At 58.0% G+C, this 16,057-nt stretch overlaps 1 protein-coding gene across 1 annotated transcript in view; it reads left to right on the top strand.

The window, feature by feature from the left end:
• The window catches only part of TBC1D22A (TBC1 domain family member 22A), a 262,971-nt gene that overhangs the window by 189,496 nt on the left and 57,418 nt on the right, over nucleotides 1–16,057 (top strand). Inside the window, exon 11 of the mRNA XM_027540480.1 lies at nucleotides 5,591–5,718. Within this exon, the coding sequence (XP_027396281.1) occupies nucleotides 5,591–5,718 (128 nt within the window). The remainder of the gene's footprint in view (nucleotides 1–5,590; nucleotides 5,719–16,057) is intronic.

Raw genomic sequence — 16,057 nt, 5'->3', positions numbered from 1 at the left:
CAGCTCTGGGACCGAACACGGGAGAGCCCGCCCAGCGTCTCCCAGCCACGCGGGGGCCCGAGGGTCCTGGCGCGGAGTCGTGTGTGCCCCGCCCCTGCCGCAGGTTCCCTGGGGAGCGGTGGCCTGTGGCCGCGCCGTGGGGGTGCCTCCCGCCAGGCCTCCACCTTCCTCGCGGGCCCCCCAGCACTTGTGCCTTCTGCTGCCCCCAGCTGCCCGTGAGGACAGAGGAGGACAGAAGGTCGAGCTTGCCTTCCTTGAAGGCAAAGCAGACTTCCCTCCTCCTGGCTTCCCGCAGGTGCCCACGTCCCCACGTCCCTGCCTCCAGCACGGCGCCCAGCGTGCCCGCAAACTCGGTACCGGTCGCTGAATTACCAGCAGGGTGTTTGCTGGGCTTCCGGCTCAGGAGGGTGCCCCCAGCGTCTGGGGCCTCATTGCTTTCCTTCAGTTTGAAGATGAAGTTGTCTGTTTACAGGGAGCCTGATCGGCTGGGGGGTTAGAGCAGTTCCATTGGTTATTCCAGTCTGGACGTTCGTGGCACCACGCAGGTTTCCTCGGAGGCCTTTATTTTGCCAAGACTCTCCCGTCCGCGCCCTCTTGCCCGTTAGGCCACAGGACGGGTGGTCAGACGGGTGGGGAAGCTCACGATCTGAGCCAGTGTGCCGTCTGTAGAGGACAGAGCAATGCTGCGTGTACAGGGCAGGCGGCGGCACCCCTGGCTGCTCGGTGAGGGCCCACCCTCCCTGAGACGTGTCCTGCCTCAGTGTGAACCGCCTGCCCCCGACCCTCCCACCACTGGCCCAGGGGGCCCTTCCACACTGGGGCCCGAGGCCTCTTGGACTGGCTGGCTCCTCCTGCTCACTGACCCGGTGCTGCTGTGGGGGCAGTGTGCTGTCTGTGCAAGAGCCTTGACCCCAGGGACCACCACTCAGATGCATTTCCTGGCACCCCCAGGGGTGCCAGATACTCAGGGAGGGGGCAATACCCGCTTGAGTGCCTGGGAGGACTTGGCTCCACCGTGCGGAAGGGCCGGGCCAGCCTGCCGTGAAGGGTCAGTGGCTCAGCATCCCCATAACCCTGCCCCCTGCCCTCCGCCCCCTGCCCCCTGCCCCGACCCCTGCCCCCTGCCCTCTGCCCCCCAGCCCCCGCCCTCTACTCCCTGCCCCCTGCCCCCTGCCCGCCTTTGTTGCAGGAGCCCTGTCCCAGAGGCTCCCCCTGTGGTCCCAGGCCCTCGGGCTCAGGCCCGCTGGCCCTCCCGCCGTCTCCACGGCCAGGGTGTTGTTGGGGCGAGCCGGGCTGGACTGCCAGCTGGGGACCCTCCTTCCCCATCTCTGCTCCGTCTCCTCCGTCCTTTCTGGGCCTCCGTGCCTCCCCAGCCCTTGTGTTTTCCTCCCAGTTGAAGCTTGTTTTTAGATGTCCCGCCTGAGCTGGTAGAGAGGGATTTATTTTCCTAAAATCAGGAGCCAACTCTCCTCCCGTGTTGGGGCTGGCTGGGTCCCGGGAGGGCTTTGGGGCTGGAGGCTGGCAGGTGGGACCACACTCAACTCCCCGGCAGGACTCGAGGGGCCTTTTAAGGCCTAGAGCGCGGCGTCCTTTGGCTTTGACCGGCGAGGGCGTTCTGTCCGGTGTGAGGACATGGAGCGTTAACAGTTGCTCCGGGAGTTCTTCTTCCAGGCCTGCACTTACACCGGCTCGTAAAAGACTCCCCGTTTAGAGGGAGGCCCTCAGATGGCCTGGCCACTGCCCACCCAGCCCGCTTGGCAGCCCCAGGAAGGAGGGGGCGGGCTGCCCCTCGGGGGCCGTGAGGCGGGTGGGTGCGGGTGCTAGAGACATGCGCCCCGGCCTTGGTCCCAGCTCTGCAGCCCACGCTGGGACCACCTTCGGCTGCTCAGGTGGGGGTGTGTTCACTCGGGAAGCGATGATGACCACCCTGGTGGGTGATGAGAGGCGAGCGCCTCTCGGCAATTTAGCTTCTTTGCTCTTTAATGATGACATCTTGGTGACCCTCCACCCAAGGCTGATACTCCAGGTTTATTGCCAAACCGAGACCAGTTAATTAACTTTTAAGTGGAGACTTCCAAATAGAGTGGTAGAGCGATTCCCCTCGACCTTAAGAAGAAAGACTCGTCTTGGTTCTGAGAGTGGGCCATCAAAGCTGGTCTCGAGATAATTCCCCAAAGCCGATTTTGCTGGTGGTTACGAGTGGCTGGAGAGAATGAATGTCTTTACCTCCTTCCCCGTAAAGAACCCGCGTGCCTGGGAAGTCAGGATGGGAGCGGCAGCCTCACGGGGGTGGATGGGGGGTAGAGTCCTCCCGCCCGTCCGGTAAACCATCTGCCCTCTCGAGAAGGCAGAGGAGGCGCCTGCTGTTTCTGTGGAGGTGGCCCTGGGGTGGATCTGGGCTGTGATCCGGGTGAGCCCGCCTGCAGGTGGCTCCCCGGCTGGTCCGAGCTCCCAGCTCCACCTGCAGTCACACCCCTGTCACCGCTCAGGCAGCAGTGCAGTCCTCCGTGCCCGGAGGACGTTCCAGAAGCCAACCGGGGATCTGTGCCCTGCTCTCCCGACACTGTAAACGGAGGTCTCTGTCCTGGCCTCCCATCCGGCAGGGCTCTCATCTTCCTGAGGGAGCCCCCAGGCCAGGGGTCCAGACTCAGGCCTGCTCCCCGCCCTACATGGGGCTGGTGAGGTGTTGTTGCAGGGGCACCAAGTGCCTGGGAAGCGGGGGTGCAGGTCCTGGGCCCTGTGCTGCCTCGCCGTCTGCCCGCCCCCCGGTCCCCTCCCAGCGGGCCCTCTGTCCTCCTGGTGGCCCCTGGGGGTGGCCGCGGCAGGTCTGCGTGCGGCTGGGAGCCTGCAGCTGCTGGCCCGGCCCGAGGCGTGCCTTCCTCCTGCCCCCGTCCTTGGCCGGGGGTCCTGGGGTGGCTGCGCTCTGCCTCTCCGTGGGCCTTGCTGTCTTCTGGCCAGTCACTCTGTGCAGCCGGCCCAGCGGAGGGGAGGCTGGGGGAGCCCAGAACGGGGCCCGTGTTCACTGTCAGCGGCTCTTGTTTTTGTTCTTTCTCTTTTTAGCTGATTAGAGAATTGAAACCCGTTCCCCGCCCATAATCAAAGCCTACCCGGCAGCTTCTCGCCCAGCAAAAGCGTGATGTTGTTAAGCCTGCACTCGGCCTTTTGGGTGGACGGTGGGGAGGTCGGGGGCGGTGGGGAGGCCTGTGAGCAGCTTTCTTTGTCGGGTTTCTGCGTGTGAGCGGTTAGGTCCACTCTCTGGGAAGGTGAGTCTCAGCAGCGTCTGGACCTGCGTGAACCGTGTGCATTCACATGTACCCGGTCCCTGGGACACGTGGCGTGTTCCCTCTTGGCGTGAATCTCGGGACGCAGTGCGTGTGTCTGGTTTGTTTTTATCGAGGGAGACGGGCCGTCTGGGCAGACCTCCCGGCCTGCAGGCGCCCCCTGTCGGGTGCTGGGAGCAGCGTCCCGCGGGGGTGGGCGGCGGGTGCGTCCTGTGAGCGCCCGGCCCGCCGTGGGAGGGCCTGAGCAGTGGCGGTCGTCACGCCTGCCTGCTCATGCCTGCTCACGCCTGCACGGCTCCTCTTGTTTCCAGTGACATGGACGTTTCGAGTCCAGAGTCGTCACCAGCCGAGTTACCTTTACCGGTGACAGAGCATCTGCTCACAGTTTCTTATTCAACAGGAGAAACGACTCCAGCATGTACGCAGGCGCCCCGATGTGTATAGATGAGAAGTAGCGGCTTGAGCTCAGGCGTCCGTTTTTCAGCACCTTCAGAGCAGGAGGCAGTCTCCCTGGACATTCACTGCGTGCGCTGGGGGCTTGGGGGGTGGGGGAGTCGGGGCCTGGCCCACTGTATCCGTCTTCATCACTGTTTTCAAAGAAAGTAGGTCTTCAGTGAGGAGCGGCCACGCCTGTGATCGGGGAGCGCCCGCTGCTATCCTGGCACGGCTGCCCCTTTGGTCCCAAGTCAGCCAGGATGGCCGGGCCAGGGGGGCGGGCTGCCAGGCAGGCGCTCCCCAAGGACACCCCACTCCGAGGTCCTGCAGAGCCTCGCGGCTGAAGCTCGAGTCCCCGCTGGGTGGTCCCAGGGCTGCCTGCTTCATTCCTCTGGGGAGTGCGGGGCTGCTTCAGGCAGAAGAGAAGAGCAGGCCCCTTCAGATGAAATAGACAACGTGGGGCTCGGAGCTGCGTTTTTCTTTCCATCCTCTGAGCTCCTGGAGGGCAGGGTGCTGGCCTTTCCTTCTCTGTGGCTTCAGTGTCACAGGTGTTGGGGCCACGGGGGCCCCCGTTCCGTCCTGGAAAGAGCTGATCTGTGAGGAACCTCTGCCCACGTCCTCGTGGAGTTGACGCCGTGGGCCTCATTCTGAAGATCCCCAGGCTGTGCCCAGGGTGCTGGCACCTGGAGACACCGGGCAGGTCCGTGGGCCCGACCAGCATCACGGGGCCCGTTCAGGACGCGGCGAGGGACAGTCCTGAGTTTGTGCTGCTGCGTGCACCCTGGCCGGGCCCCCTCCCTGCCCTCACACGGGCCCAGGCGAGCACGCTGTGGGCAGGAGCTGCCCAGAGGGCTGTCGGTCCTGGTGCCCTGGCTGGGAGGGGCTTCTCTGGCTGAGCCTGAGACGGGGCAGCCTCCCCGGCGTCTGGTGGGGTCTGACTCAGGCGGAGCTGCTGAGGAGAGAAAGGCCCGTTTTGACTGTTGGGTTGGGTTCCTTTAGTGACAGATGTTTCAGAAGTATGTGTTTAATCTTCCAAATCTGTGTGCTCACCCGTCTATGTTAGAAAAGTCTCACATGCCTCCAAGGCACTAACTGGAGTTGTTTGTTCTCCCCGCTGGTAAATGGTCCCCTTTGTTTCAGCTGACAAGGCCAGTGGCCCCGCAGGCAAGGGGGCCTGGCCAGGGGTCCCGGGCAGCTCATCCGTGGGCACTGCCCGGCCCCTGCCTCTGAGCCACGTCCGGCTCTGGCCCAGCTCCACTCCATCCACAAGTGTTCCGGGCACTCGCCACACACCAGGCCTGGCTCCGTGCCAGTCTCTGGGCTCAGACGGGGTCCTGCTCTGTGAGCACTGAGGTCTGGGATAGGGGGACCCTGGGGGGCCTTCGATGGCTCCTTGGCTGGCGAGCCTCCGCCTTGCTGTGTGTGTGGGAGGAGAGGACGTGAACCAATGCCCAGGGCGCCACAACCCCCGAAACCTGGGAGTCGGCCCTGACTTCCCGATGATTAAAACCCTGCGAGCCCTGACTGTCCTGGGGGTGGGGGTCCTGAGTGCCCACGGCCCTGCCCCCTGCCGCCCACTGTTCTCTCTGCACGGCCATGGGCTCTGTGTGAGCTCCGCCACGCGTCCCTGCGTGTGCCCCACCCTCTGGGACCCGCGCGTGCACCCTTCGGGTGGGGCTGGCCCTGCCCGCCTTCTGGGGGTGGGGCGCACGCTCAGCACCCGTCGGGTCGGGTCACTGCTGCCCCTGCCGTCCGCTGTGCTCCCCCGGGGAGGCGGCGCCGCTCTGGGGGCAGCAGAGCCCTGTCCGTCCTGGCGCTGGGGGAGGCCGCTCGGCGGGGCTCCGCTGACCCACGGGGCCTGTTTGTCTCCGCAGAGCAAGTGCACCGGCACCTGGGCCAGCACGAGGTGCGGTACCTGCAGTTCACCTTCCGCTGGATGAACAACCTGCTGACGCGGGAGCTGCCCCTGCGCTGCACCGTGCGGCTGTGGGACACCTACCAGGTGAGCCCCGCGGCCGCCCCACCCCGGGCGTGTGCCCCCAGGGCCGGCCCCTCCTCCCCGGGGCATTTCCCCCCAGGGCCGCCCCCCGCCCCGGGCGTGTGCCCCCAGGGCTGGCCCCTCCTCCCCAGGGCATCTCCCCCCAGGGCGTCTCTCCCCAGGGCCTCCCCCCTCCCCGGGGCGTGTGCCCCCAGGGCGTCTCCCGCCAGGGTCGGCCTCGTGCACCCCCACGAGGCCCAGACCCCCCTGTCCTCCCCCCGAGGGCCGGCCGCACCCTCCTCTCCAGTGCTGGCCGTGTGAGTCCCCACAAGGGCCAGGCCAGCCATGTCCTCCCGCCGAGGGGCTGGCTGTGTCCTCCTCTCCAGGTGCTGGCCGTGTGAGCCCCCACGGGGGGCCGGCTGTGTCCTCCCCTCCTGCAGGGGCTGGCCTGTCTCCCGCCTCATGAGGGGCCACTCGTGTCCTCCACCCCTCATGTCCTGCCACGCTCTGCCTGGGTCTATTTGCTGCACTTGATTTTGCCTTCAGAGTCTGTCTCCACTGAAACGTGGTCTTTTGGAAGTCCATTTCTTGTCACCTGATCAGCTGAGACTGGGAGAAGAGCTTTCTGTCGTCCGTCTGTGCCCGGGCTCCGTCTGTGTCTGGGTTCTATCTGTGCCCGGGCTCCGTCTGTGTCTGGGTTCCATCTGTGCTCGGGCTCCATCTTTGCCCGGGCTCCGTCTGTGCCCGGGCTCCGTCTGTGTCTGGGCTCCATCTGTGTCTGGGCTCCATCTGTGCCCGGGTCCCGTCCCGCTGTGCAGCAGCACTGTCTGGGTTTGGGGGTGGGCGTGGCGGGGAAGCTCTGACTCCGGGGGAGCCCCAGCCGCGTCTGCCAGAAACACTCCTGCTCAGGACTCACCTGTCGTCTGTGTTTCGAGTTACTTATGATAAAGAGTTTAAAAAGTCGCTGACAGATTCGGTGTACTCTGAAATTTCCTCCTCTCCACCGATTTTGATGAAATTCATTTCTTCAGGAGATTGAGTTTTCTGGAACAAACTACCTTTGTCCCCTGGAGAGTGGCATTGCTTATTCTGGCGTCTTTCCATTTTCTCGAAGCTGTTTGCTGAGGCTGTGCTGGGGCTTCCACACAGCCTTTCCGCCCCGCTCGCAGCGAGCAGGCCCCTTGTGTGGACTCGGGGTGGGATCCTCACAGAAGCTGGGTCTCACTCTTAGCTCCGAGAGGCAAGGTTCTTCTGCCCTGGACGTCAGCTCTTCACGGGCTTAGATGGGGAGCTGCCTGCACAGGCTGGGAAAGGGGGCCCCAGGCTATAGGCTTCTTTGCAGGGCAGGCACCCCGTGAGGATGGGGTGGGGGCCCCGGGGCCCTGAGCAGGCTGGATGGGCCTCCCGCCTCCTCCCCGTCAAGCGCGCCCTTGGCCTGGATGCTGCGCTTTGTGCCTGGGGTGGAGAGCTTAGGCTGCTGCTCCGCCAGCCCCGTGCGCCAAGCTGCTTTCTCCCAGGACACGGAGAACAGCAGCCCCGAGCTGTGCCCGTGACGCTGCCCGTGTGCTTCACACCCGACGGGGGACCTGGGCTCTTTTGGGCTCTGAAGCTCTGGGTTTTGACTTGGCTCTTGTTTGCAGCCTGTATGTTCTAATCTTTAGTGTTGGCTTCAGAAACCGTGACTGGTCAGTAGACGGCACCCAGATCCCCCTCTTTGGTTTTGCTTTTCTAGGCACTTGGTGGCCACAGAATTTCTAGCCACTAATGTTTACTGGGACATAAAGCGTTTATTTGGGGGGGTTGTTAAAGGGGCTGGCAGCCTGGTGCTATCAGACGGGTCTCGGCAACATGGCAGGAAACAAAGCTTCATGTTCCGTGAATTGCGAATGCTCTTCACTGGTGACGGGCGAGGCTGAGATCCTGGCCCCCCTCATTAAGCACAAAGTTTTCTATAGTGCTGTCCCCATTACGAATAAATTAGGTATTAAGTCAGTCGCGTTTTGAGGAGCCGAAAATGGATCTGCAGAGTCCGTGGCCCTGCACCACTTCGCTACGACTCCTAATAGGTATTAAAACTTTAAGTGCAATTGTGGCATCTTTATTGAGTTAATTTTCCTGAAATTAAATTTCATCATGAATTGACTCATTTGTACCACGGACTCGTTGTTGAACTGACAGTACCCTGGTCATAAACCTTTTCATATCTTAAAAACTGGGGGTGTTTCTATTTTACAGGCCCAAGTAACCATGAAATTGTATTGCATCTTCTGGCAATGGAAATACATAGTAATCATCCAATGGCAATCGGGCGATTACCCTCCCCTAACCCGGGGTGTTTATTACCTGGGCCCTTACCGGTTCCACAAGTCCTTAACCCCTCACGGGGCAGCTGAGCATCCTCCTGGGATGCATGTCGGCACCTCCTCTGTCCCAGGCCATGAACTCGGTGTGGCACAGCCGTGAACGAGGGGCATTAGTCACAGGGAGGGAAACAGGCAATTAAACAGCCCAGACTACCCAGAAGTGGCCCAACCAGCTGGGAGACGAGCCTGCTCCCAGAGCGTGTCCTGTGCCCACACAGGTGGAGTGCCAGCTGCCGTGGGGGCTGCGGTGGCCCAGTGGCCCATCCAGCTCCCAATGAGCCTGGGCCGTGGGAGGGAGCCGGTGGAAAGGAGGCGTCCCGCCCTCCGTGTGGGTTCTGAGGACCTCGGATGAGACGGAAGGTTCTGGGCGCGTGTGCCGTGCAGCTTTGGGGCTGAGACCGTCCAGTCAGCCGGGGTTCTTTCTGCCTTGCTCGGGTGCTCCAGCCGCTCACCTCCCCTCCCTGTGGGCCCCCCAGCCCCACCGTGGAGGAAGCCCGGGCTTCCTCCCTGGCAAGCTGGGGCCGCACTAGGCTGCCAGCTCTGAGAGGTTGTGGGGTTTCCAGACCACATGGCTGCGCCCTGCTGCCACGCGGACTGTGAGGCCGAGCTCTGGGGCAGGCCCCCAGGTCAGTGGGGGCCAGGCCTGGGCCACAGAGGGCTGGGTGCCAGCAGGGGAATGGCTGAGCTGCGCATTTAGGGAGCGCCTGACTCCAGGGACCCCACCTGCTCAACAGACAGCTGTGTCAGCCTCCGCTCTGCCTTGCTCCCACCTCACCTCCAAGCCTGCGCTCCAGCCTCCGCGGCGGCTCTCCCTTACTATCCTTCACGCACCTTCTCTGGAGGGGCTTCCTTGGTGCCTCGGTGGTAAAGAACCGCCTGCCAATGCAGGAGACGCAGGAGATGCAGGTTTAATCCCTGGGTCGGGAAGATCCCTCGGAGGAGGAAATGGCGACCCACTCCAGTATCCTTGCCTGGAGAATCCCATGGACAGAGGAGCCTGGCGGGCTTGGGGGACAAAATTCACCTTTTTGTCGGAGCTGCTTGACTTCCTCCCAGATCACAGGGGTGGGTGCGCCTCGTGTGCGACTGGGGTCCCCGACCCCCTAGACACTCCAGGGTGTGCACTGGGCTGCAGCCCCGCCGTGCAGGTGACGACACGTGAGCAGCTCCTCCCAGCGTCTGTGGAGCCACACCGCCCTCCCTGTGAGTGGAACAGCCCTCCCCCAGGGGGACCTGCCGGGGAGCGGACAGCCAGGAGGGGGCAGCGCCTGTGGGTTTCCTGAAAGACAGGAGACGGAAGTGCATTCTCTGGCTCGTGTTCCTTTTTCCCTAAGTGGCATTGGTGTGTCGGCCAGTTCAAGGTTGCTGTAGCTGCTTGGGGTCTTTTGTGGCTCCGTACGGATTCTAGGTTTGTTTCTCTGCGTGTGTGAAAATGCCCTGGGATTTTGGTAGGGAAGGCCGTGAGTCTGTAGCCGACTCTGGGCAAGAGGGCGTCTCTGCCGCGCTTCTTCTTCCCGGCTCTCCGTTTCTTTGCGTTTTCAGCTGCATTTATCAGTGTCTTTCAGTTTTCAGTGCACAGATTTTTCCCTTCCTTGATTAAATTTATCCCCAAGTATCTTATTCTTTTTGATGCAATTGTAAATGGGATTGTTTTCTTAATTTCTCTTTCTGATAGTTCATTGTCGGTGTACAGAAATACAAATTAGTTTTCTATATTGATTTTTTTTTTTTTTTTTTAATCCTGCAACTTTCCTCAACTTGTCCAAGAAGAAGAAATGATACTCAGTCATATCCGGCTCTTTGCGATGCCATGGACTGTAGCCTGCCAGGCTCCTCTATCCATGGGATTTTCCCAGGCAAGAATACTGGGTGGGTTGCCATACCCTTCTCCAGGGGATCTTCCTGACCCAGGGATTGAACCTGGGTCTCCTGCATTGCAGGTGGATTTTTTACTGTCTGAGCCACCAGGGAACCCCAGCTTCTCCAAAGGAAATGAGATTAATTATTTCACAGAGATGTCTGCTCCCTCTTTTTTTTTTTTTAATTTTACTTTTTTTATTTTTATTTTTTTATGTTAATAAACTTCTGTTTGATTTTGTCCTGCTATTCTGTCATTTCTTACAGAGATCCTCAGCTAAGAACTCAAAAGGGTAAAGGGAAATAAGCCTCTATGTCACCCTAAGTCAGCTTCAATAATTGCCATAGTGAGCAGTCTTTTTTTTGGGGGGGGGGGATGAAATGTCCTATAGCTATCAATTAGGTCTAACTGGTCTATTGTATCGTTTAAAGTTTGTGTTTCCTTGTTAATTTTCTGTTTAGTTGATCTATCCATAGGTGTGAGTGGGGTATTAAAGTCTCCCAGTATTATTGTGTTATTGTTAATTTCTCCTTTCATACTTGTTAGCATTTGTCTTACATACTGCGGTGCTCCCATGTTGGGTGCATATATATTTATAATTGTTATATCTTCTTCTTGGATTGATCCTTTGATCATTATGTAGTGACCTTCTTTGTCTCTTTTCACAGCCTTTGTTTTAAAGTCTATTTTATCTGATATGAGTATTGCTACTCCTGCTTTCTTTTGGTCCCTATTTGCATGGAAAATCTTTTTCCAGCCCTTCACTTTCAGTCTGTATGTGTCCCCTGTTTTGAGGTGGGTCTCCTGTAGACAACATATGTAGGGGTCTTGTTTTTGTATCCATTCAGCCAGTCTTTGTCTTTTGGTTGGGGCATTCAACCCATTTACGTTTAAGGTAATTACTGATAAGTATGATCCCGTTGCCATTTACTTTATTGTTTTGGGTTCGAGTTTATACACCATTTTTGTGTTTCCTGTCTAGAGAATATCCTTTAGTATTTGTTGGAGAGCTGGTTTGGTGGTGCAGAATTCTCTCAGCTTTTGCTTGTCTGAAAAGCTTTTGATTTCTCCTTCATACTTGAATGAGATCCTTGCTGGGTACAATAATCTGGGCTGTAGGTTATTTTCTTTCATCATTTTAAGTATGTCTTGCCATTCCCTCCTGGCTTGAAGAGTTTCTATTGAAAGATCAGCTGTTATCCTTATGGGAATTCCCTTGTGTGTTATTTGTTGTTTTTCCCTTGCTGCTTTTAATATTTGTTCTTTGGGTTTGATCTTTGTTAATTTGATTAATATGTGTCTTGGGGTGTTTCTCCTTGGGTTTATCCTGTTTGGGACTCTCTGGGTTTCTTGGACTTGGGTGATTATTTCCTTCCCCATTTTAGGGAAGTTTTCCACTATTATCTCCTCAAGTATTTTCTCATGGTCTTTCTTTTTGTCTTCTTCTTCTGGAACCCCTATGATTCGAATGTTGTAGCGTTTAATATTGTCCTGGAGGTCTCTGAGATTGTCCTCATTTCTTTTAATTCGTTTTTCTTTTATCCTCTCTGATTCATTTATTTCTACCATTCTATCTTCTAATTCACTAATCCTATCTTCTGCCTCTGTTATTCTACTATTTGTTGCCTCCAGAGTGTTTTTAATTTCATTTATTGCATTATTCATTATATATTGACTCTTTTTTATTTCTTCTAGGTCCTTGTTAAACCTTTCTTGCATCTTCTCAATCCTTGTCTCCAAGCTATTTATCTGTGATTCCACTTTAATTTCACTATCATTATTCGGAATTCTTTATCAGGTAGATTCCCTATCTCTTCCTCTTTTGTTTGGTTTGGTGGGCATTTATCCTGTTCCTTTATCTGCTGGGTATTCCTCTGTCTCTTCATCTTGTTTAAATTGCTGAGTTTGGGAGTCCTTTCTGTATTCTGGCAGTTTGTGGAGTTCTCTTTATTGTGGCGTTTCCTCGCTGTGTGTGGGTTTGTACAGGTGACTTGTCAAGGTTTCCTGGTTAGGGAAGCTTGTGTCGGTGTTCTGGTGGATGGAGCTGTATTTCTTCTCTTTGTCGCGCTGTGGGGAGGGAGGGAGGGATGCTGCAAACAAATGACACTGGCATGCGCTCGCAGTGCCTCAGCCACACTGGGTCTGCCCCCGCTCACGGCACGTGTAGCCTCCCTGCCCACACTGCTCAGGCTCTAGGTTATTCCGCCGGGAACAATCCGAGGCTGGCCCTGGGTTGCATGCACCTCCCAGGTCCAAGCCACTCAGGTTCAGGCACTCAGGTAGTCCTCAGAGGCGCAGACTCAGTTGGGGCTGCGTTTTGTGCTCTTCCCAGGTCCGAGCAGCTCAGGTGATGAGGTGTTTGGCGAGCGCCAATGCTGCGACTTATCGCCTCCCCGCCACTCGGTTTTCTGGGTGTAAAACCGGCGCACCTTCTCAGGCAGATGTTGACCGCCCAGACCCCCAATAAGTTTTAGTTAGCAAAGAAGCCTGCTTACAGTTTTATAGATAATGTCTCTCTGGGGCTGCGATTGCCCCCTTCCGGCTCTGGCTGCCTGTCACCGGAGGGGGAAGGTCTGCAGCCGGCTATCTCTGTTTAGTCCTTTGTTCCGTGTGCGGGCTGGCGGTGTCTTAGGTTAGGGCTGGCTTTTCGCATGGTAGATATCCCACAGTCTGGTTTGCTAGCCCAAATTATTTCGCTCAGATAGTGCTCAGGGTATTCAGGCCGGATTCTTAACTCTCAGCGATGCAGCCCTCGCCGCGCCTCCCTGCCCAGCCCCCGCTTGTTCTGCTCCCTCTTTTTATGGCAGCGAAGACATGGAGCCCCGACCACCATCCAGGTGGATGGATGGATTTATAGACTCTTCTTTTAGGGTCTAGCATTGCTCGTGCCTTGATTTTTACATTCTCTGGAAGAAATTCAATAAGTCAAAGTTAGGCCACAGATTTGCTTTCTGGATGTTGGTCCGACGTGTCCCAAGGATGGGGAGTGTTCTCCAGATTTCCAGTCCAGTTTCCTGTGACCTTTAGTTAATGACTGCGAGGAGGAGGCAGCGGTCTGCCTGGGGCCCCAGGGAGATGACTCGGCATTGCTGGCGAGGATTGACTCTTCCTAGGACTCTGGGGGCCCAGGGTTTGCCATCTCAGGACGATGTCCTGGGCCAGCTGTTGGCTTCTCACCGCGTGAGCATCAGGGTTCCCAGGCGTTCACCTGCTCCTCGGAGACCTCCTTGTACTTAACCGCTGAGCTGGGAAGGCCCGCCGATAGGACTGCAGGCCTGACCTGGGTTCGTGGAGCGTCTGGGCACCCTTGCTGGTGCCACTGGTGTTGCTGTGAAAAACCTGCGGATGTGGTTAAATTCCCACCAGGCTTCCTTCCTTCACTGCTTGTTTTCTGAAATTCTGACTTCTTTTATTTCACCATGAGAGCATGTACAGGAGCATTAGAGAAGAGAAAGCTCTCCCCCTCGACGTACAGAGCGGCTGTGGAAGCACGCTGGTGTTTCTCCAGTCTTTATTCTTAGCAGTTTTTAGACATAATACACTCGTATATTGCATATGATTGTGCTCTCTGCGTTTCTTATATTGTCCTGTCATAATGGTTTTTTTTTTTTTTCTGTATTAGTTCCTAGTCTTTTCAGCCACTGCCTGAAACGGTTGCATAATATCCTGATAATATCCTGCCCTATGCATATATTATCATCTGCTTAAAGGTGGTGGGGTGGACTTGCAGTGTGATTACGGCTGTGATGTGAGTTTTGTGTGTACTAAGAGTCCCTTCAGAGATTCCTGCCTTCAGTTTTTCCCAGCGTCAGGGTCTTTTCCAGTGAGTCAGTTCTTCATATCAGGTGGCCAAAGTATTGAAGCTTCAGCTTCAGTCCTTCCAATGACTATTCAGGGTCGATTTCCTTTAGGATGACCTGGTTGGATCTCCTTGCAGTCCAAGGGACTCTCAAGCCTTCTCCGGCGCCGTTGCGGTACGTGGGCTTCTCTTGCTGGGGACCACGGGCTCCAGAGTGCAGGGGCCTCAGGAGGGGCCGCACGTGGGCTCCCGGGCCGTGGAGCACAGGCTCAGCGGTTGTGGTGCACGGGGTTAGTTGCTCCATGGCATGTGGGGTCTTCCCAGATCAGGGATCAAACCTGAGTCTCCTGTGTCTCCTGCATCAGCAGGCGAACTCTTCACCTCTGAGCCACCAGGGAAACCCCTAAAAGGGGGTCTTACCCTGGCTGTCCAGAGGCCGCCTGTCCCCTGAGGAGCAAATTCCAGTGGCGAGCATGTGCAGTTTCTGCCTGAGTCTCAGCAGCAGCCCACATGGTCTTGAGTCTGAAGGTGCCCGCCCGGCGGAGCCAGCATGTTTTCCTGGCTTTTATGCTGTAGTGGGGGCTAGGGAGGGGTGGTCTTGTTACTGTTCTAAAGGCTGAGTTTGAAGAGGACTGTCTGCGACTCACCCATGCGTGGGCCGTGGGTCCCGAGTGGAGTGTGGCTCTTCTGTGTCTGGTTCCCGCTCAGCTGCTGGGCCGCGTCCACTCCTGGGATGGAGGCCTGGGCGCAGGGCGTGTTGGGCTGCCTGGCCTCCAGTGAGAGTGCGGAGATGGCAGGCATTGCCCCGAGCGGGACTCTGGGATGCTGGAAGCAGACCCTCTCCTGGACGGGACTGCCACAGTTTCTGCCTGCTGGTCAGGTGAGCTCTGCGCTCTCGTGGGCGCCGTGTATCACTCAGACCAGGATGCCAGCGGGTAGCACCCCCCAACCCTCTGACATGAGCAAGGGCAGTGGCCCCACCCCCCAGCCAGGCTGCCCCCCTGCTCAGAGCTTCTGACTCTGTTTTGGGGGAAAGTTGCTGATGGTTCAGCAGTGGCGGGGAGATGCTGTCAGAAAGGGGCGAGTGATTTGGTTACAGATCTGCTCCTCAGCCCACGCTTTCTGGACGCTTCTCTGTTGTCAGGTGTGAGTTGGGCCTCCAGCTTCCACTGGCTCAGAACCCCTCAGATTTCGGATTCAGTTTGCGGGTGATGACAGAGCCAGGCTGTCACTGGCATTTCACTGTCGGGGCCCTGTCTCTGCCCACTCGAAGTATACCTATGACCCCGAGAATAACAGCAGGGTCGTGTAAGGGGCCTGTCGGGACGTCTGGAACATGAGCCCCTGGAAGGTGCTGGCCTGCGTCTGGGTGGGTCCCGTCCAGACGATGCACTTCAGGACATGGGTGCACGGCCCGACTTACTCCCACCGCTGTTCTGGGCAGGCGGGCCCTCCGCCACCCCAGCTCCCTGGCTCTTTTGTCTGCTGGGGTGGCCCCGCTTTCCGTAGTCCGATGTTCCCGGGGCTGTGTCCTGTCCAGTACCCTGGCCACACCCTCTGCCCTCACAGAGGCTCTTCCCCGAGAAGTGAGGACAACTTAGCCCTCGGGACAGCCCTCCCCGAGGTTGACGTGTCGTTTCCTGGAGCTTCACACACATGGAGCCCTCGCAGAACGTGCTCTTGGTCTGGCTGCTCCCATGCTTTGTAATTACCTCGAGATTGAGTCATTATAATTCTGCATTGTGAGTCGGTGCCTGATTATTGCCGAGTCCTCTTTTGCTGTAACGGAGTCCTCCCTTAGACTCCCCAGGCGGTTCCTGCCCCGTCTCAAGGTCGGGAGGTATGACCAGGCTCTCCGCCCTTTTCCCTGTTCGCCGGGTGGAACCTGCGAAGCTCTCTGGGACGGGGATGCTCAGAGCCCGTCCCCGGGCGGCCCCTGCATCACCTTGCTGGAACACATGTTCTCCGGCCCCCTGACCCTCGGCCTCAGGCTCCCCGGCTGCCCCAGCCTCCGTGTCCCAGCAGACACTGAGGCTTCTGCGCCTGCTCCAGGACTGCGGGGAGGCTGGGACTCGGTCCTGGAGGTTGCAAGGAGACATGGGTGCCTGCTGTCGGCAGGACCCTCGGCTCCTGTACCAGGCTGGGAGCAGAGCATCGGGTTTGCCTGAAGGCCCTGTCTGTCCACAGGCCAGCACTTCCCAACCGCACACTGGGAGAGTGTGGCCGAGCTCCTGAGAAAGTGAGATCCCGCTGGGTCTGTATGTAAAGGAGGTGCGCCCAGAGCCCTGTGTCTCTGCCAGTCTCCTTCCTGACCTGCGGGCCCGCCAAGGCCTGGGACCTGAG

Source organism: Bos indicus x Bos taurus, chromosome 5, assembly GCF_003369695.1.
Source record: "Bos indicus x Bos taurus breed Angus x Brahman F1 hybrid chromosome 5, Bos_hybrid_MaternalHap_v2.0, whole genome shotgun sequence".
In the NCBI taxonomy this organism is placed as follows: domain Eukaryota; kingdom Metazoa; phylum Chordata; class Mammalia; order Artiodactyla; family Bovidae; genus Bos; species Bos indicus x Bos taurus.
Note: the sequence above shows the minus strand (reverse complement) of the source record. Positions and strands in the feature narration are given on the sequence as shown.